Source organism: Rhinichthys klamathensis, unplaced genomic scaffold (genome assembly GCF_029890125.1).
Source record: "Rhinichthys klamathensis goyatoka isolate OS25496 unplaced genomic scaffold, OSU_Roscu_1.1 h1tg000264l_1, whole genome shotgun sequence".
In the NCBI taxonomy this organism is placed as follows: domain Eukaryota; kingdom Metazoa; phylum Chordata; class Actinopteri; order Cypriniformes; family Leuciscidae; genus Rhinichthys; species Rhinichthys klamathensis.
In genome coordinates, this window is record NW_026606785.1 from 925,188 (window position 1) to 945,674 (window position 20,487).

The 20,487-nt window shown below is 38.8% G+C and overlaps 1 protein-coding gene across 1 annotated transcript in view; it reads left to right on the forward strand.

Annotated features, from left to right (window-relative positions):
- Nucleotides 1-1,442: 1,442 nt before the first annotated feature.
- elavl2 (ELAV like neuron-specific RNA binding protein 2) overlaps nt 1,443-20,487 on the forward strand; it is a 54,714-nt gene continuing 35,669 nt past the window's right edge. The window contains exons 1-5 of the mRNA XM_056267862.1: nt 1,443-1,624; nt 14,496-14,585; nt 17,843-18,086; nt 18,879-18,982; nt 19,084-19,237. Of these exons, the coding sequence (XP_056123837.1) occupies nt 14,514-14,585; nt 17,843-18,086; nt 18,879-18,982; nt 19,084-19,237 (574 nt within the window). The 5' untranslated portion in view covers nt 1,443-1,624; nt 14,496-14,513. The remainder of the gene's footprint in view (nt 1,625-14,495; nt 14,586-17,842; nt 18,087-18,878; nt 18,983-19,083; nt 19,238-20,487) is intronic.

The window sequence follows — 20,487 nt, forward strand, 5'->3', positions numbered from 1 at the left end:
TTGTTGAAGTTTGGTTATTTGAGAAATTCATAATAAATAATCATAAAGCAATGTATGGTTTATTTATGCTGCAAAAGCATAACAAAATAAAATATTGTGACATATGAATGAGGAGAATTTATTCATGGTTCATAACTGTTTCGAACAGGTTTCATTGTTCGCCGCTATAGGGGCCATGAACAGCATCTACTGTGGCCCTATGTGTTTTTACTTGATGCCGGATCAGTTTTATAATGTAGACATTGATTGGCTGTGTCCTAAATCACCTCCTATACCCTCATTCACGGTTCCCTACACTACTCCACTAATATAGTGCACTTGAAGCGGTGGATGAAAACGAGTGAGTGAATTGCCACTTTTGCATAGTTTGAGCTGTTTAATAATAATTTGTAACTTCACAAACCGGCAGCTCATGTAGCAAAGAAAACATTTATCCTGAACTCTGCTATGGAAACTAGCATGTGCAAACCTTAATTAAACTATTTAATAACCAATTAAAAAGGATCCGATATTACGCTGTAGCCACATTGGACCAGCGGTTTGTAATGGATGGATGATTCGGCTGCGGCGCCATCTTCTGGTCAGACGTGGGAATTCATTCGGTACTCGACTCTCACAGTGCATTATGGGTATTCTCCAGCTGTTAATTGTACATTGGTTGTACCAGTACACTCGTTACTGCGGTGCATTGTGGGATTTTGAGTGAACTTGATATGGTTTCGGACACCACTACAAATGGCTGTTCCCTCAAATAGTGCCCATTTAAGGGTATAGGGGGAGATTTCAGACACAGCCTTTTTTAATGCCACATAAATATTGCACATTGTGTAATAAAAAAGTTAGTAAGTTAATTATCTGCTAACCAAGCCCTCCATAAATCTCACAAAACACGACGTAATTAATAAAAGAAAACAATGACATAAATAAAAACAGATATTGTACAGACACTTAATATTTAATGATATGATGATTCGTAGATTAGCCTATATTAAATAGATTGCACTTTAAATAAAACATTTGCAATTGTTTTTTAAAAGGAGACTAGCCTATGTGAAATGCTGCATTTACACTTTTTTTTTTTTTTTGCGAAAACAGTAAATAAACAGTAAATCGAAAACAGTAAATAATCCCGATTAGCTCTTTAAAAGAAAACAAATCGTTTATTTGTAACAGCCAGTAAGATCGCGTGCGCGCACACGAACACTGAATCATCTCGACATCGTTAAATTACTATTCATGAAATAGGCTAGTTGTTATGAATCATTATTAATGACAATACTACAAATGTAAATATTATATGTAAAGATGTTGGTATATGTTGGACCGAGTATACAGCTAGTATACAGCACGCAGTAGGCCACGCTATAGTACGCTCTCGGACACGTGCGCGCGCTCGTCATTAGCTACACCTTGATCAGCAGCACCTGAAGGCTCGCGAAGGTCCCGGTCCCTTTGTTTTACCCATCTCTCATTGTTCAATAGCGTTTGAGGGAATCGTCACGATGCTCCCTGATTGGATCATCCACATGGCAGTTTATTTAGAGCCGCCGTTTCCCGCCATCGCCCCCCTTAACGTGTGAACGCGCGCATCAGCATACGCCGCTAATTTATAAACCGAATTAAGGTAAGAAAGACGCTTTATTTCATTGCTTTTTATATGAAGCGGTTTCTTCAGATGTTATGCGTTTGTTTTAGCGTTAAATGAACAAGCGGCGTGAGTTTTATCCTTTCATTAGATGCATTTGTGTAATATTTAAAGTACCAGTATGTTCATTTTATTCAATGCTTTTGTCCTTTTCGCTCTTAGGCCTAACTGAGTGTGTTGTTTATGTGTTGGTAAATTAGTTTTGTCGGCAGATTAATTTAACGTCGATAATTGACGGGGTTTATCAATGAGGTTTATCCCTCATTTACCGACCTACACCTGAATCTTGTTGTATTTACAGTGTGTAGTGGTGTATGCCTCGGTTTACCTGAGTTAATTCACTAGCTTTTACGTGAGTTTATCTGTGGTATTGCATTTACACGAGTGTTTGTGACTTAACTGCTTAGTTTAGCTCCGTGTAACGTTAGTTGTCTACGTTTACCTGGGATAAGTTTCTATTTATCTGAGCGTTTTACTTTTTTACCTGCTGATGCTCGTTTAGCTGATTCGTGCTGTGACCTTTGACCTCGCAGAACTGAATCTAGTGATGGTCGAAACCTTTGCGAATCATTTGCTTCGAGATTCGGAGCGCGTATCAAACTGCCAAAGTCACGTGATTTGACTAAACGAGGCTTTACGTTATTTCTGTGTGCCCAATGATGGTTTTACCTGATCTCGGGTCAATTTTATGGATTTGTAGACATTTAATTAAACCTTTTGTATAAAGGCAGTGTTCTAGTTAAGTGTCTTATTGGTCTGATTAACCAAGCTCTCCATAAGATGAATAAAACAACCCCTACAATGTAATAAAATGCCGAGAGCAAAAAAAAAAATACATTTATTTTGTATACATCATATTTGAAGATATTCGATTATTTGTTAATTGTTTATAGTAGACTACACTATAAATTAAATATTAGCAATTGGTTTGTAAAAGATGTTTGTTTTTGCTGCATTTACACACTTTGACCAGCAGGGGTCGCCAGCGCGTTGCGTTTCGAGAGATTCGAAACACTGAATCATTTTGCGGAGCAATTGGTTCAATTGATTCAAAGTTCCGAAAAGCTTCGTTTCTCCCATCAAAATCTGTGTAAAATCTCAGTTTCATTTACCTTGGCCTAGTCTGAGAGACGGGGAACAATGACATGTCTCTTGCTGATGTTCTTCATGTCTCCTAACGCTGTTTTTCTTGTTTAATTCTCTGATTCGTTCATCTTCTGCTTGCGTGAGTGATAGTGCTGAGTGTTGTGTGTCTGGTGCAGTCAGGTGTTCATGTTTCCTCAGTTCTGGAGGTATATTTGCAGGTACAGTTGTTGGTTAGTTGTCTACACAGGGATGATCTGTTCATGTTCAGTGCCATATCACATCTCGCATGGCTGATATAGGAACTGGCACACAAATAAGCCTTAATATTTTTTTGTAAGGAATCTGACATGCCTAAGTTTGTTGCACACCTATATGATTTTTTTGAAGAGTGCACAAGCGAAAGGCTGTGTTTTCTTAAGGCTGTGTTTTCACGTGAGTAGAGATCTGCAGTGTGTCGGTAGTAAATGCTGCTGCTGCGTCTAAAAACACTGCGAGTTTGAGTCACTTATAATGTGCATTTGAAAAAACATGCGTCAAACATCCTCCAAAACTTCATGTTTGGGTATAAACCTGTTGTCCAACAAAAGCCAATGTTTAATGTTTTTACTCGCTTCATGTCGTCAGTCGAGTGTTTAAAATGTCCTTTTGTGAGCTGATGTGTTATCACAGATTTGATAGTATTCAGTACAGTGATTAAGGCTAAGTTGATTAGCTTTAATTTATAAATATACTTAATAATTATGAAGTTACCCAAGAAGGCTTGAAGAACACAGATAAACCATATATTGTCGCAGTCATGCTTTTCTTTTCTTCATGTTTAATCAAAGTGTTTATCTCAGAGCTGGCCTTTGTCCATATTAGGGAGAATGTTATATTATATATGAGGCATATATATATATATATATATGGAGGTTTTTATTTATTTATCTGACTTTTATGTAGAAATGTTTTGTTGAACCTTAATGTCCTCCAGAAAGCAGGTAATGTGACACACCCGGGTAAGTTTAGAGAACCTCGGCTTGACTTCCGGTTTTATGAGGCTTTCAGGGTATCTAGTCATAGCCACTCACTCTCTTAGTTCATTCATCTTACTTTTTTAATCATATACATCAAACAAACAAAATCATTCTTGTCCACAGTAATACAAACACATTAAAGAAAGCTTAAAAGATGAGATTAGAAAGATTACAAAACCACCCACTAGGCGGTGATGTGATCTAAGAATGTAAATTGCCAATAAACAACATAAGAAAAGGTAACACTTTACTTGAAGGGGTGTTCATAAGACTGACATGACACATGTCATGAATATGAAGGATGTTTATGACAACTGTCATTAAGTGTCATTCACTCAAACAATGTCATATTTGCATTAAAAATGTCATAATTGAGATGTCTTTGTTATGACAACTTGACATAAACCAACACATCATAACCTGTCATAAATATGTCATAAACGTGACATAGCAGATTAATTATCAAACTTAGGAAAGCACTTAGCTTTATGGGTTAACATTACATTAAACTGTCAGTGGTTGGTGTTAACAACATTGGCTGTCATGAGGCATTATAACATTTCTTGACCTCAACTACAGGGAAAAATATTCATGACACAGTTATAATGCCTCATGACAGCCAATGTCAAAACCAACCACATGACAGTTTAATGTAATGTTAACCCATAAAGCTAAGTGCTTTCTTAAGTTTGATAATTAATCTGCAATGTCATGTTTATGACAGGTTGTCTTGGTAATGTCAAGTTGTCATAACAGACATCTCAAACAATGTCATATTTGCATTAAAAATGTCATAACTGAGGGAATGACACTTAATGACAGTTGTTATAAACATGCATAAACCCTCCTTCATATTCATGACATGTGTCATGTCAGTCTTATGCACACCCCTTCAAGTAAAGTGTTACCTAAGAAAGTAGCATGAAGTGCTTCTCAGCGCTCATCCCCTGGCGACTCCTGGATCATGTGTTTGCGGGGTCACGGTTAACTCTGAGTCTCATACTCCCGAACACATCCACCAACGCAAACCTGTTCATATTCTGAATTAAGAAATCATTATAATGCAGTCAATAATAATTTACAGGGAACATAAATAATTACTTTACCTTCCGAGTCTTTCGTTCAGACGTGGCAGATGCTCATGAAAGACCATAACTATTAGAGGCTCATGTTAAATACATGGACTCAGTTTTGTTTCCCCCGTGGCAAAAATTAAGAAATTTTAAATTTTTTTATCATAATATGATAATTTATAATAAAATAATATTTTATAATTATATTTATTCTTGAATACTATATTGTTATTTTTAAATGCAAGTGTTATTGCTATAGTAATATTTTTATTTAGCAACAATAATATGATTATTAATAATCATAAAATAATTAATTAATCATTCATTTACAAGCAAAAACTTTTGGGGCCAATTGTGCAGCCCTATTTTGAATAGGTTTACAGGAATGAGTTAGGCAGACATTTAGGCCAAAATGGCGAAGATAATCTTTGTGACTATTTTCTTTGTTTTAAAAAAAAGATAGAAAGATACACATTACATATTGTTAGATTTTGCACACACACCTTTGCAGACACAGACAGAGTGGATTACATCTGATACCAGAGCTCCAGACTAACTTTTTTTACTAGGAGCGCTGTTGCCCCTGACTGAAAATTTTAGGAGCACAAGCAGAAAATTTAGGGGCACACCTTAAATCAGCTTGCAATGCAATTATTCAAAATTTTCCCAAAATAACTGTAATACTGACAAATTCTTTAATAATAAAGAGACTTAACGTACAGATATTACGATATGCAGTTTTATTTTAAGTTCACAGGGCTCCAGACTCAAATTTGAGGGCAGCATCACCTACAAAAAGAAAAAGAAAAAATTCTGGTAGCACTGTGGCTGACAATAAATCACTAAGCTTAATTTAGGGTGTAGATGAAATTAACTTTTGTTATTATTATCATTCATAATGTCTTAATATTAATTAAAAAAACAAAAGGAGTGAAAAAATGTATACTAAGGTGTGAACATAGCCAATAAACATCCTACTGTTTACAATGGTATTTTTTTATTTAAATAAGTGTTTAAATAAGAGTTATCCAACATCTTAAATTTTTTTGTTTTAGGACAATCTTTGAAGGATGAACAAAAAATGTGTTGGTCATCACATAAAAAATAAATTTAAAAAAGCATTTATACAAAATCTATAAATATACACAACATAATACACAAATTAAATAAACAGTGATTTATTTTTCAGCTACAGCTGTGTTTAACAGCATTCAAGAAAGAAATTAAATGAACAAATATAAAAATAAAACACTACATTATACATTGATTCTTATTAAAGCTACTATTAAAGTTCTCAGTCAGTGAGTGATTTTCTCTGTGTTTTTTGTTGTTTTATTAACATTAAAGGAATAGTTCCCCCAAAAATGAAAATTGTCAATTTACTCTCTCAAGTTGTTTTAACTCGAATAAGTTTCTTTCTAGTGTTGAAAATAAAAGTTATTTAGAAAAATGTGGGTGTCCAACAGTTGCTGGTCCCCACTGACTTCCAGTGTATGTTTTCTTCTTATATCGGGGTCAATGGGGACCAGCAACTGTAAGGTTCCCACATTTTCCCAAATATCTTCTTTTGTGTTCAGCACAAGAAAGAAATGAATACAGGTTTGGAACAACATTAGAGAGAGTAACTGTGCGTTCACACCGCCGCCGGCGAGAGCGTCAAAGTGGCCGGAAGTCATTCATTTTCAATGAGAGCCGGCGGCGAGGGCGGCGCGGAGAGTTGAAGTCAGCTCAACTTTATGGTAATAAGCAATGACGCGGTTTGGCGGCAACCGGCGGCCGGCAACCAATCGGAATGCAGAAGTGTTCCGTTTGAGAGGATTCCAGAGAACGCAGTCAAGTAACTTTGGTTCCGACCACATTAGTTCCCAAGCAAAATAGAGGAGGTTGATCATTTGAATTTGATAAGAAGGCGCGCAACACTATTTATAGGCAAGATTTTCGTGCTAGAACACTTTTTCAGCGGGAATGCAAATTATAATAGCACTTAACCATGAACACAAAAGCCAGCCACACCACACAAATGGCTTTTAATTTTTTTATTTAATTAGCAAACATGTCACTATAATTGTTAAGTTCTTTCCATCGAACAATTTTCTGCAAAAATAACGATCGACATGCTTGTTTGCTTTGCGGCCCCTTTAAATACAGTTTTAAAAAAGACCACGCATTCGATCTACGTCAGAGCATCAGAGCGTCTATACAATATTCTTTGTATTCTAGTGTTATTACTTTTTAACTCCATGTTATTATTTTTTTAAACAAAAGAAATTCAATATAACCTTCAGTGTTCTTTTAATTTTTTGCAGACATACTTTACAAAAAAAATACTTGCTCTGCTCAGTTATACAGTAACGTGAACAAATAAGCACAACTCAACCTGCAATTCCAAGCAAGACCACAGGGAGAGGCCGGAGTATAGCTACACGGATCCATTCTGAATTGTTAAACACAACAAAATATAAATGAAAAATAAAAACATTCTGAATGTGTGGAAACTCTGCGATGTGAAGGGCCAGTTTATGTTATCAGTGAACCATTCCTCTGTCAGATCAAGCAATCGTGTCTATGTTTGGAGCGTCTGATGTTCATGTACATAAACACCACTGATCCTCTCAAACTTATCTAACTATCTTCGGCGAGCATCCGTTATAAACAGAACATTATGACAACTACGCAAATATATTGAACTGTGTCGATGCAGTAATACGATCAGTGAGCCGTGAGCGCACATACTCGGTTGGTTTGCGCATCTAATGTACAACTCCTGAATGTCACTGTAATCGTCTTTACCTTCATTACAATAGTCCTCCATCAAAGCTTTATTAGTGACGCTGGTTTTCTTTGTCCCACTGAGAGATGTTTTTTGTCCCACAGGTGTTTTTAGCCGCCGTTAAAGGGATAGTTCACCCAAAAATGAAAATTAGCCCATGATTTACTCACCCTGAAGCCGTCCTAGGTGTATATGACATTCTTTGGTGTTTGCGCTCAGAAAAGCTCACGTTAGAACAGCGCATCAGAACACGAATGAAATGTTTAACCGGCAAAGCTTTAAAACACATGCAAATAATGAACTTTTGTGAATTTCCCTATACTAATCATTATTTGTAGTGTGTCTCTCATCCAATAATCGCCAGTAGCTCTGCGCTTTGTTACTTCTAAAAAGAAACAAAGAGTTTTATCACGAAATTCAAACAATAAATGGTGTTTGGACGCTCTTAAATGTGATGTGGCAGATCGCTATAGCGCATCAGTTCAAGAGAATATTTTCTTCCACTTTAACACAGGTTTTATCTAGAAAATAGGGCTGTAACAATTCCTCGATTTAAGTCGAGTACTTGATTTTTTTAAAATCCTCTTGCAATTGTTTTGTGTAACCGGCAAAATACCGGAAGCGGCGCGTTCCTCAGATGAGAATCCATGAACAAAAGAAAAACATTTAATAAACAGTTTGCTGTAGCAAAATAGGCCACAATAAAATGATGCTAATGTGCTTAGCTAGTGAGTGCTAATGTGCTTAGCTAGTGAGTGCTAATGTGCTTAGCTAGTGAGTGCTAATGTGCTTAGCTAGTGAGTGCTAATGTGCTTAGCTAGTGAGTGCTAATGTGCTTAGCTAGTGAGTGCTAATGTGCTTAGCTAGTGAGTGCTAATGTGCTTAGCTAGTGAGTGCTAATGTGCTTAGCTAGGTAACTACGGTACTCGCTCGCTTCTTCCTCCGCTCTGGCATCGGCAGGCATGGGACTCTAGCATCAGTAAAGGTCTCTGCAGAGAAGAGATTCTCTAGCAGAGAAGATCGCTCCTCCTCAGTGGTCAGGGTGTCTTCTTCCCTCAGTGTGTTGTGGTCTGGGGTTCCCTCCTCTTCAACCTCTTGCTGTAGGTAAACACAATGAGAAGAACAGGTAAACACAAAAGCCTTACAAAAGCCAACACAAAAACACAAATGTACTTGTTCTATTCAATATGAAAAACGCATATTGAGCGTTTTGATAATTGATAAGTAAAATGGCCGAATTCCCTCTATTGATGCAGCAATCACTCTTCCGTACATCTCCCCTCTCTCCTCCTCAGAAAGAGGAGGCCGGCCCTTGAATCGCAGAGCAGAAGCTGTGAAAGAGTGTTTCTCTCCTGCTCGCTATTGCATCTCTTGCTGAGGTCCCCACTGATGGCATGCTTTATCTCCCGGACCATTGATGACTCTCCAATACTGTCCTCCTTTGTGTCCTGGATGAGTTGAGCTTGCAAAGGAGCAATCAAACAGATGATGTGCTGGTCTCCTCTGACACGAGAATAGTTGCATCGTTCTTTGGCTTTAGGGTCGTGATGGTCCTCTGCATCTGAGATGTCTGCTTCAGTGAGTGTGCAGGTGTCAGACTCTCCTCTCCTCACCTGAGGAGACAGTAAGGCAGCACAAACCCGTCAACCATCTCCACCTGGTGCTCGCTTGTGCTTCGGCAGACCAAGTAGACTCTGCTTCTCTTCAAGCTGGTGTTTTGCAGTGGTACTGCGGTGAAAATGCGTAGTATAATACGTCTCACCCTCCCCAGTAGCCTTGACACACTGGGCAACTGGAGTGTCCGCTGAGAGGCCAGGTTTAGCGTGTGGGCTAGCGTTATCAGTAACTAATGGCGCTTTTCCACTACACAGTACTAGCTCGCCTCGGCTCGACTCGACTCGACTCGCCTTTGTTTGGTTTTCCACTGTGTAAAAGTTGTACCTGTACCTGCTTTCGGGTACTTTTTTTCGTACCACCTCCGGCGAGGTTCTAAGCAAGCTAAGGCGATACTAAAATGTGACGTGAAAACAATGCCGACTGCTGATTGGTCACAGAGAATCTGCGTCATCATTGCACGCGCCAGATGGAGTATCCAGAATAACCCCGCCATTTTTAAATAGTTTGGCCAGAGATAGTTACTAAACTTACTACTATTATTATGGCAACTCGGAAGAATACGCCGTGGTCAAACGAGGAGGTGCAGACTTTCCTTTGTTTGGTTGCCGAAGAGAGGATCCAGCGAGAGCTTGATGGGGCAACGAGGAACGAAAGGCGTCGCTATGACGACCGGGTACTATTTGTGGCGGTACTTTCTGCAATGGAAAACAGAGCGAAAAGCGAGCCGAGTCGAGGCGAGCCAAGGCGAGTCGAGTCGAGCTGGTACTGGTAATGGAAAAGCGCCATAAAACTAAATCTTTTTTAGTGATCTACCATTCCTCTGCTACATTCTTTAACAGCTCAGGAGAACTTTGCACACGGGTGCAAATATGGCCAAGGTTAAACCAGGTGGCTTTAATTAGGCTGCAGGAGAAGCTTAATGACACCTTTAATGCTACAATCAAGCACTTTCTTAAACTTGACACTGAATCACAAATAAAGTATGAGTTTGTCTTGCAGTGTAGCTTTATTTTTCCCAACCCAACACAATCACACATTTCAGAAACCCAACACCATTAAAAGACAGAAACATAATCTCATTACATTATTCATCTACAGACACATGAACTATATTCAATTATGTGTGCAAGCCTCATCTTCAGCATCCATACAGCTTCTTGATCCTCAGAACGTCAATTTTGGACAATCCCTGCCTCTGTCCGATTTCCAGTCTCATCAGGAATGGGAGTGATGGTTTCCAGCCAGGGCTGAATGGAGAAGGCAGTTCTTCCATAGTGCATGATGGAGCCGTAGTCGTGTGGAGTGTTTTGGTTGTTGGTGTTCTGTTTCTCGAAGTTGTAGGCCATATCAGGATAGATGTTCTCAAAGTTGATTTTGACATACTGGCTCTCATTGACTACTCTTGTCTGGAGCACATGAGACGCTAGCTGTCACTCATCTGTAATAAAATGCACAGTTACGGTGACATACGATTCTGTGGCAATGGATGTCCGTGCCTCATGTTACAGCTATCCTACCCGCTTTCTTCAGTGATTCCATGACTTCGGTTTTGGTCTCGTTGTAGAGTGGGGATCGCTGTGTCCGTAAAATGTCTCAGAGATGGGACATCGGATCTCGGCCCCAAAGTGTGCAACATAGCGCGAAAGCCCGGGTTCTCAACAACTGAATACCTACGTAAATCCTTGGCAATAAAAGTTGCGATTGATTGTGTAATGCGCTTTGCCCTTTCTGAGCCGGGTGGAAGCTTTGACAATGTTTGCTCGATGGTCCTCTGGCTGGCAGCAACGACCGGTACAGCCGAGTCAAGTCAAGTCATCTTCATTTATATAGCGCTTTTAACAATGGATTGTTTCAAAGCAGCTTTACAGAGATAAACATATAATTTAAGGTAACAGAGATTGTTTTGGCTTTATAGCGGTTCTTGAATAATGTTATTTCCAGCTAAAGTTAGTTTTGATTGATTCACCTCCGTCGAAATGATCATTTGTTATTAAATTAGGGGCCGCTAAGACGACGCCGTTCTCTCTAAACAGACTTTAAACGCGAACCTGTGATTAACGCTCACATGCACATTAAGAATTGATTCTATATGTGCTTTTGAAAATATGTGCGCAGGTTTGTAATTCCATACAACCCATGCCTAAACAAACTACTTGTCTTGCCTATACATTCTTATACAGAATTTTGTTTTATTTTATCACTTCGGGGTACGCGAACCGAAATTCACAACGCTTTATCTGTAGAGGGGGAAAGGGATCCTCCATAGGGAGAGGATAGTTGACACTTCAGCACTGCATTGTCATCGGGTCCAGGCGAAGCTCCTTCGTCAGATCTGGATACGGCCTGGATCCGGCAGGCTGCGGGAAAACCTCGGGATAAACAAAGACTCTAATATTAGCGTAGATGCCATTCTTCTTATGATGTAACGAGTACATCTGGATTTAAGGGAAGTGTTCCCAGTTCCGGCTGACCTAATCTATGCAGCCTAACATTGAATTATAGAAGTCTATAATGTATTATGTGAATGCTAGGTCAAAGAGATGTGTTTTTAGTCTAGCTTTGAACTGACAGAGTGTGTCTGCTTCCCGGACAATGGTAGGAAGACTGTTCCAAAGTTTTGGTGCTAAATAGGAAAAGGATCTACCGCCAGCAGTCGATTTTGATATTCTAGGTATTATCAACTGGCCGGAGTTTTGAGATCGCAATAGACGTGAAGGACTATAATGTAGGGGTGTGCAAAAAAATCGATTCACATTTGAATCGCGATTCAATCTTTACCGATTCAGAATCGATTCATAGAATTCCAAAAATCGATTCATATTTTTTTTTTTTTTTTTTTTATGGCGTGCACGGGCGGCGTGGCAATCGGGTGAGTCGGGACTTTTACCGGTGGTTCGGTAGTGTTTCGAGGCTGCGAGGGCCGGTCTGATAAATAGTTACATTGCAAGTTCTTGCCGCCCGCTGGTCAAACTGTGCAGCCTCTCTGCTCAACCCGTGAATAAATGCATCGATCCGCTGCATGTTTGAGTTCTTAATGGTCTGTAGATCTTTTGCCAAGCGTGTCAGAGGTTACGGGTTCTAAACCGCACTCGTATAGTTTTTTCTCTCTCTCATCAAAACCGAATATGTTCATCACGTTTGTGTGCATTTTATTTTGAGATTTCACCAGAACCACAACGGCGATATGAAGCGCGCGTCCGAGTGAAGACAGCGCGAGCCACAGAGAACACTGTATCCATGACACTGATAGCAGCGGCAACGAGCGCTCAGCTTGATTTCAAAAACAACAGATCTCTTATTTAATAGCGAACTAAATAAATGCTCTGCTAGTTAACTGGAGATACCCGCAAATTACGCCTATGAACGACTTCACTGGATCTAAAGAAATCAATCTAACCATAGATGTTACCAGTAGCGGTGGCTTTTTAAAATCTATTTAAAATTATTTCGCAAGGGTTCTATGACATTATTATATTTTTAGGAAGTTCAATGTGCCCAGTCGAGTTCACATTTCAACAGTCAGCCTGCTGAAGTAGTCCTTAAACCACATTTAGCATAATTGTTTGTTTGATCTGACTACAGCACTTTAAAGCTAAATGTAAAAGCTTTTTATTTAAGTTTTATTTTAAACTTGAATTAAATGTATTTGAAAGCTGGCCAAAGCTTGGCACTTTGCACTTTTTAGTTGCAAAAGTTTTTATTTTTGTTTGAAGACATAAAGTAATATCAAACTACATTTAATTTGTTGTGTTTTTTTTTTCTTTTAAATTGTGTCTACTGCAATCAATCACATAGGAAAAAGTAAACTACATTTATATACTGCGAATCGTTTTTTGAATCGAGAATCGTTTTTGAATCGAAAATCGATTTTGAATCGAATCTTGAGACAAAAAATCGGTATCGAATCGAATCGTGACATTTTCTGAATCGTGCACCCCTACTATAATGTGTTAAGAGCTCGCTCAAGTACTGCGGAGCTAAACCATTTAGTGCTTTGTAAGTAATCAGCAATATTTTAAAATGTATACGATATTTAATAGGCAGCCAATGCAGTGTTGACAGAACTGGGCTAATATAGTCATATTTCCTGGTTCTGGTAAGAACTCGAGCTGCAGCGTTTTGGACCAGCTGTAGTTTGTTTATTAAGCGTGCAGGGCAACCACCCAGTAGAGCATTACAATAATCTAGCCTTGAGGTCATGAACGCTGAACTAACTGTTCCGCATTTGTTAATGAGAGCATATTTTAGATATATTTTTAAGATGGAAAAATGCAGTTTTACAGATACTAGACACGTGACTTTCAAATGAAAGATTGGTATCAAAGAGCACACACAGGTTCCTAACCGACGACGAAGACTTAACAGAGCAGCCATCAAGTGTTAGACAGTATTCTGGGTTATTACGTGTGGACGTTTTTTGTCCAATAATTAGAATCTCTGTTTTTTCAGAATTTAGTAGTGGGAAATTACTAGTCATCCAATGTTTTATATCAGCTATGCATTCCGTTAATTTTGTGAATTGGTAAGTTTCGTTAGGGGTCACCTAAGAGGGGGATTCGCCCAATTCTCAAAAATGAAATTCAGGTCCTGAATGAATGTCTGTAAAATCCTGATTGAAGCATCCCTATAAATACATGATAAAAAGGCTTCAAATAGATCGCTGTCGGCAGATACAGCTTCATGTGATCGACGATTGGTGATCTGCTCCAAAAATCCTGATCGGAGCACCCTTATTATAGGAGTTATTTTGAAGCGCTTAATATAAAGCATGCCTCCTGTTTAGAGCTTGGGAATTACGCATGTGCAGTGGTTAACACAATTCTGCATTAATTCTGTACAAATGCGGAAGACCTGTACCAAAACTGCAATGATATATCAGCCAATAATCAGTACAAAAGCAATTATCTGATTCTGCACTATAGGGCATCGCCCAATTGTTTAAAAACTATCAGTATATCGACATCAGATGTCATTCTGGATAATCCTATCTGTAGAAAAATGTAGTATCTTTTAGTATGTCCTACTACAAATGTGTGTACGATTATTAATGCAGACGGTAATATCATGATGCCTTTGCCATAATAGGATTCATTATATGGCCTGATTTGTGCACGCTTCAAGTCTTTATGAAAATCAGTTTTCAGTGGCTGGTTATGCGCATTGTATTGTGACACCAACATTACTAAGCATTTTTGTGCTGAAGAAGCATTGCATAGAGGCCAAAGTAGGGAGCTAATGTTGCAGTGTGCATGTGTAAGTGACTGACTCTGATGTGCTCTTGTTTGCAGACGTCCGCTCCAGCCATCATGGCAGTCAGGCTGTGTGATGTGGCTTCTCTTCTGAGAAGTGGCTCGTGGGCAGCCGAGCCGTGGACTGGGGTTTGTGGGACTTTTTCATTTTTTTCTTTCATCACTGTCAGTCCAGTGTTATTGTGGGCTGTGCTGATTGCATCTCTAAACAACTGCATCTAAAATCATTTGATTGTGTTCAAATGAGTCATTTGTGTTTGTAGGGTGTAGTGTCTGATTTATTTTAGGTTGTAGAACGTGATTCTGATCTGACAGTTTCATGAATTCTTCCTTCCTTTCGTTTGTTTTGCTTTTCTGGCACTTTCCACAAATAGGGTACTAAATAGGGATGCAGAAACAAACGCAATTTGAAAACGAAGGAACAAACAAAATGAAAACGAAATCAAGTTTTAAACGTTCGGAACAGAAACGCTTAGCCTATTTAAAATGACCAATTACAAATTTTAATTTGGCAGTCAACCAATCTTGAATTCAAATAGTATGGCCTACTCCAATGTGACGTTGACGCATCCAATGTGAAATGCGTGCACTCAGTTGTCAAGTCATCCTATGTAAGTCGCAAGGCAATGTGCTGCATTAGCTGTGGATCGCAGGAGTTTATCCGAGGATGTCACCATGGCAGGTTATATCTCGCAGGTTAGTGTAGAACCGCTTCTATTCAGGAAATTAAAATGATTTTTTAAATGATTAAACACCTTGTTGTCAAAGTTAGTATTGTGGCTTTATGCATGGTCAGACACTTGCATGTGTCGTTATATTATTAACATTTTTCCAAAATTAAGCTCAAATGGAGTTATGAGGTTTTTCACCAGTGAATGTCAGAGATTATTTGTCCGTCAATAAAATGGCCACATCTGAGGCAGCTTGTGCATCGCATAAAGTTTTTATCAACTAACATGTTACAAAGATTATTGTTGCAATGTGTGTGCTCAGTTTTCACTGATTACTTGGTTTTACAGTTAAAAATCAACAGCTTGTCATTCATGATGTACAGTACCGTATGCATTCTTGGATACATCAGTAGATACAGACATTTGATGATTATGCTGTTGAATTTTATATGAAATAATAGTTAACCAGTTCTAATAGCTCTGTTAAAAACATGGGCTTTAGTCAATGCTTTAAAGCAAAGATAATTGTCAGTTACCGATTTCTACCCTGTTTGTGGAAGTGCCTTTTGTTATGAAGTTTCTCTTTCCCAGAATCCTTTCCTTTGTTTGCATGGTGGGAATGACACTGGTTCTGGTGCTGTTGTTTGTTTGTTGGGTTTTTTGCGTTTGTTCTGGTCTTTCTTTAATGATTTAACAGACTTTTAAGCTCCCCTGTTGTTATTTTTTTAATTTCCCCGATGTACCACATCCTAATGCTCTTGGTATAGTTTGGAGAATTAGTTAAGGAGAATTTCCTTTTCTAGGCAAGCAAAATAGCTTATAACTGATACCAAAATAAATCAAATCAAAATTAGAATCAAATCGAACGCAGATGTGAACAGAGAAGTATCATATGATTTGTTCGCTATATTTTAACTGATCCGAAGCCAAATTAGGCATTTTTCTGTCCCTTAGATAGAGCGCAGTTGTTTTCTGTCAAAAATGATTTCCATTTGAGGTCTCATCTCTCGTTGTCCTATATTCAAATATGACAAATGAAGATGGCATGATGACTGTCCATGACACCAAACTCAATTTATGCATTTTGTAACAAAACATAATAGAGGTCGACCGATAGTGGATTTTACCGATACCGATATTTAGGTTTGACCGTACATGCCGATAACCGATAATTCAACCGATATTTTTTAAAATGGATACTGGATTAAAAACAAACAAAACACTCACAAGTAAAACAGTGCTGAACTGAAATGTGCTAAATTAATATGAATTAATATAAATTAATATGAATATATTAAAATGAGATGTTCTACAGAACGAACTCTATACAGAAAATAATTTAAACATTAAAATATTACAGGTTTCGTTAGCTATAACCTAGAAACATACGTAAATTTCATAGGTAACACTTTGCAAGTCCCATTTGTTAACAAGGATGTATTAGCTAGCTTTCATGAACTATATGCATTATGCAATATATGTTTTTACTGCATGTATTAATATGAGCAATACAGTTGTACCTTTATCATTCATGTTAGTTCATAGTACAATAACTAACTAACAGATAAAATAAGAATTAAAACTCCATTTCAAATGCACTAGTAAATGTTGAAATGAACAAACTAACAATGAATAATATTTCTACAACTTGTATTAACCTTAGTTAATGTTAAAAATGGAATCTTATTGTAAAGTGTTACCATTTCATATAATTCCAACGAGTCATGCTTAAAGATGGCCATTAAAATTTAATAAAGACCTATTACGTATACGTAATATAGCCTATGTATACTCTCTCACTTTATTTGCTTATATTTTAGAACACTTGATGATTATCTAATCAAAATAACAAGATGTATTGTAGTGATAAAAAAAAACTTAAATCGAACGCGTTTCTGATTTGTTTGTTTCTGTCGGCTGCATGAACATGAATGTTGAGAAAGCAATCACGTCACTAGCTTTAAATATGCAACTTTATCGGCTAATGAATGCATAAAAGTGACCAGCCGGATATAAAATAATGCAAATAGATGGTAACAATTGCAACATAAAACATTTGGGTCAGGTCGTCTGCGTGTGTTTTTGTCACATCGTTTAAACCGCTTGACTGAGGTAACATTACTAATGTTAGAGTCCTCACAGCCTCGACGGCAAACTGCTGTTCTTTCTCTGCTGATGCAGCATCTAGTCAACAAATTAATTATTTTATAATGATATGGCAATATACTTTAGTGTTCTGTATTCATACCGTTTCGCTGTCGGTGTTTTAAATGCGCGTCTGAAGTGTCAGCGTTCTCTGTGGTGCGTGTTCTCTCCGCGCCCTCACGCGTTAATGTAAACAACTCAGCCTGGGATAGTTTGTTATTGGCCTCTAGAGGCCGCTCTCGCTCTGTATAATGCCAGCAGTCTCTTCTCAGCGCTCTCCTGCTGTGTAATGACCGCGCGCACTTCTCAGCCGCTCCAGCTACGGACGCAACCCGGAAAAACTATCGGTGTGGATTTTTGCCGATAACGATAGTTCCACCAATCAACTATCGGTGCCGATTAATCGGCAAAACCGATTAATCGGTCGACCTCTAAAACATAATGCACCAAGTTTGAATATGTGGAAGTGTGAGTCAGGTTTGACGGCTATGGCAAGTGACCCTCAACAGCCTCTCGTTTGTCATTTTCCAGTTTTCTTCACTCACTCAGTGTGTGTTTGCGCCTCTATAGCAGGTGATTGCAGCCATGGAGACTCAGCTGTCCAACGGGCCGAGCTGTCCCACCAGCAACGGCCCCAACAGTGTCTCCAACAACTGCACGGCACCTGTGGAGATGCCCAACGACACCGAGGACAGTAAAACTAATCTGATCGTGAACTACCTCCCGCAGAACATGACGCAGGAAGAGCTCAAGAGTCTGTTCGGCAGCATCGGAGAGATCGAGTCCTGCAAACTTGTGCGAGACAAAATCACTGGTACTTGCGGCTATCTCTGTAATCATTTTTCGATTTTTCAACTGGATATAGTACAGCATAGTTTATAATCAAGGATTTAAAGTTATAACTCTCATGGATGGACAATCAGAGAGTACTAGTGGTGTTAGGCAGGCTACAAATGCACACTTAAGTGAATCTAACTGGAATCACTAAAGTTTGTTTAGTGATCTATTTAATTCATTGAATTAAATAGATATTCAAAGACTTGAAAATGTAAATGATAGATGCGTATTTACTGAATGTTGATATATGACTATTTGCATTGACTTTCTTCAGCATTTGTTTAATATTTTTTAGATGTAATTGTTAACCAGACAATAAACTAATGAAAGCAAAAAATTGGAGTTCCTTTGAGTCTCTGCACATGTGCCGACTGTCAAAATAAAAGTCCTGCTTCCAACATTTATTGGCCAAACTGAAAAATGCCAAATATCAGACGATATATCGGTCAACCACTAATAATCTGTATTTAAAAAAAAAAAATCTTTTGTGAGTGAATCATTTAAATACCCATCATAATTTTAGACTAATTTGTTGCAGAAAACGTCCCTGAACAAATCAATGAACAATTTAAAGAATGCGAAAGATTTGAGTCACTGGGATGAATTGGTTGGGTCTCTGGTTAAACCCTTAGATTTGATTTTCATATGGAGGCTTTACAGCTCACCTCATAGTACATATTACATTCTGTGTGTTAGATACTGTGACAGTCAGATCCATAACACACTGCAATTCTTATAAATCCTCACCTCGGTGTGTGTGTGTGTGTAGGTCAGAGTCTGGGTTACGGCTTTGTGAACTATGTGGAACCCAAAGATGCAGAGAAAGCCATCAACACTTTAAATGGACTCAGACTGCAGACCAAGACCATCAAGGTAAGGTCAGTCTAATATGAGGCTGCTGTCATAGATATACTGCTCATGTGTGTTGGTGTGTGCCCGTCACACGACTCTACACTAAGTTTGTGTGTGTCCAGGTGTCGTATGCTCGACCAAGCTCGGCGTCCATCCGTGATGCTAACCTGTACGTAAGCGGTCTTCCTAAAACTATGACCCAGAAAGAGCTGGAGCAGCTGTTCTCGCAGTATGGCCGCATCATTACTTCCAGGATCCTCGTGGACCAGGTCACAGGTAAGATTTGACCGACCTCTTCACGCTGGGGTCATGCACTCGTCTGTGTGCTGTGTTTGGCCAAATAAAAAGCAGGCTGTCAGGAAGAAAAATAGGGATAGCTCACAGCTGAAGTTATTGCAGAGGCCAGACAGACTCACGGAGGCGATTGGCATCTCACAACTCGCACTTTATTCCACAATCGAACTTGTGTAACTGTCTGTCACACGTTCTACCATCCACAGCGTTACTTAACAAAATAAGGTAAAAAATGAGCATCAAACAGAAATAACCCGCATACATGGGCATGTGTTCTTCGAGGCGCACGGCACATACAATACGGACTGCAGTGCAGACAGTTTAACAGGGAGAGCGCAGTTCTTAAAGGGGCCACACCTTATTTCCACCCGTTACAGTAGGTGCACAGTTCGAATGCAGTAGGCTGTGAGAAAGTGAAAATGGAACTCGTGAGCAGAAAAAGTGTTGTTTGGCAGTACTTTCAGTCAAAAGAAGGCAATTCAAGTCGAGTTACATGTTCAATTTGCAATGCCGATTTGTCTCATGGTGGCAAGGAAACAATAGGCTACACAACATCGGCGCTGTTAAAATGCATAATGTTGCTTATTCTTTTTTTTTTTTTTTTTACAGATATAAAAGTAAAAGTAGGCTAGTGTTTATTATTTACAGTAATAAAATAAAATGAAAAATCCACTTTGTTTACTTCATTAATGTGTTTACTGTGTTAATGGACTGAGGATGAGAGTAGGATTCGGTATTCGGTTTCGGATTCGGCAGAATCTTAACCAGTGGATTCGGTATTCGGCCGAACCCCACAAATCTGGATTCGGTGCATCCCTAGTTGCAATCGCAAGAGTGTCATATTGCTATTAAAGCTGTGTGTATGTATACACCATTGAGCCAAAACATTATGACCACGTGCCTAATATGCTGTTGGTCCTCCGCGTGCTGTCAAACAGCGCCGACCTGCCAAGGCAGGTATCTGGTATGGTATCTGGCGCTAAGACGTTAGCGTAGCAGCAGATCCAAATCCTATAGGTTGTGAGATGGAGACGCAGTGGATCAAATTTGTTGGTTCAGCACATCCCACAGATGCTCAATTGGATTAAGATCTGGGGAATTTTGAGACCTGAACATTGTGTGCAGTGTGGCAGGGTGTATTATCCTGCTGAAAGAGGTAGGTGGCACGTGTCAAATCCAGGTTTTCCCAGCAGAACATTGCCCAGAGCATCAGGCATCATCCCCCAGGTAAA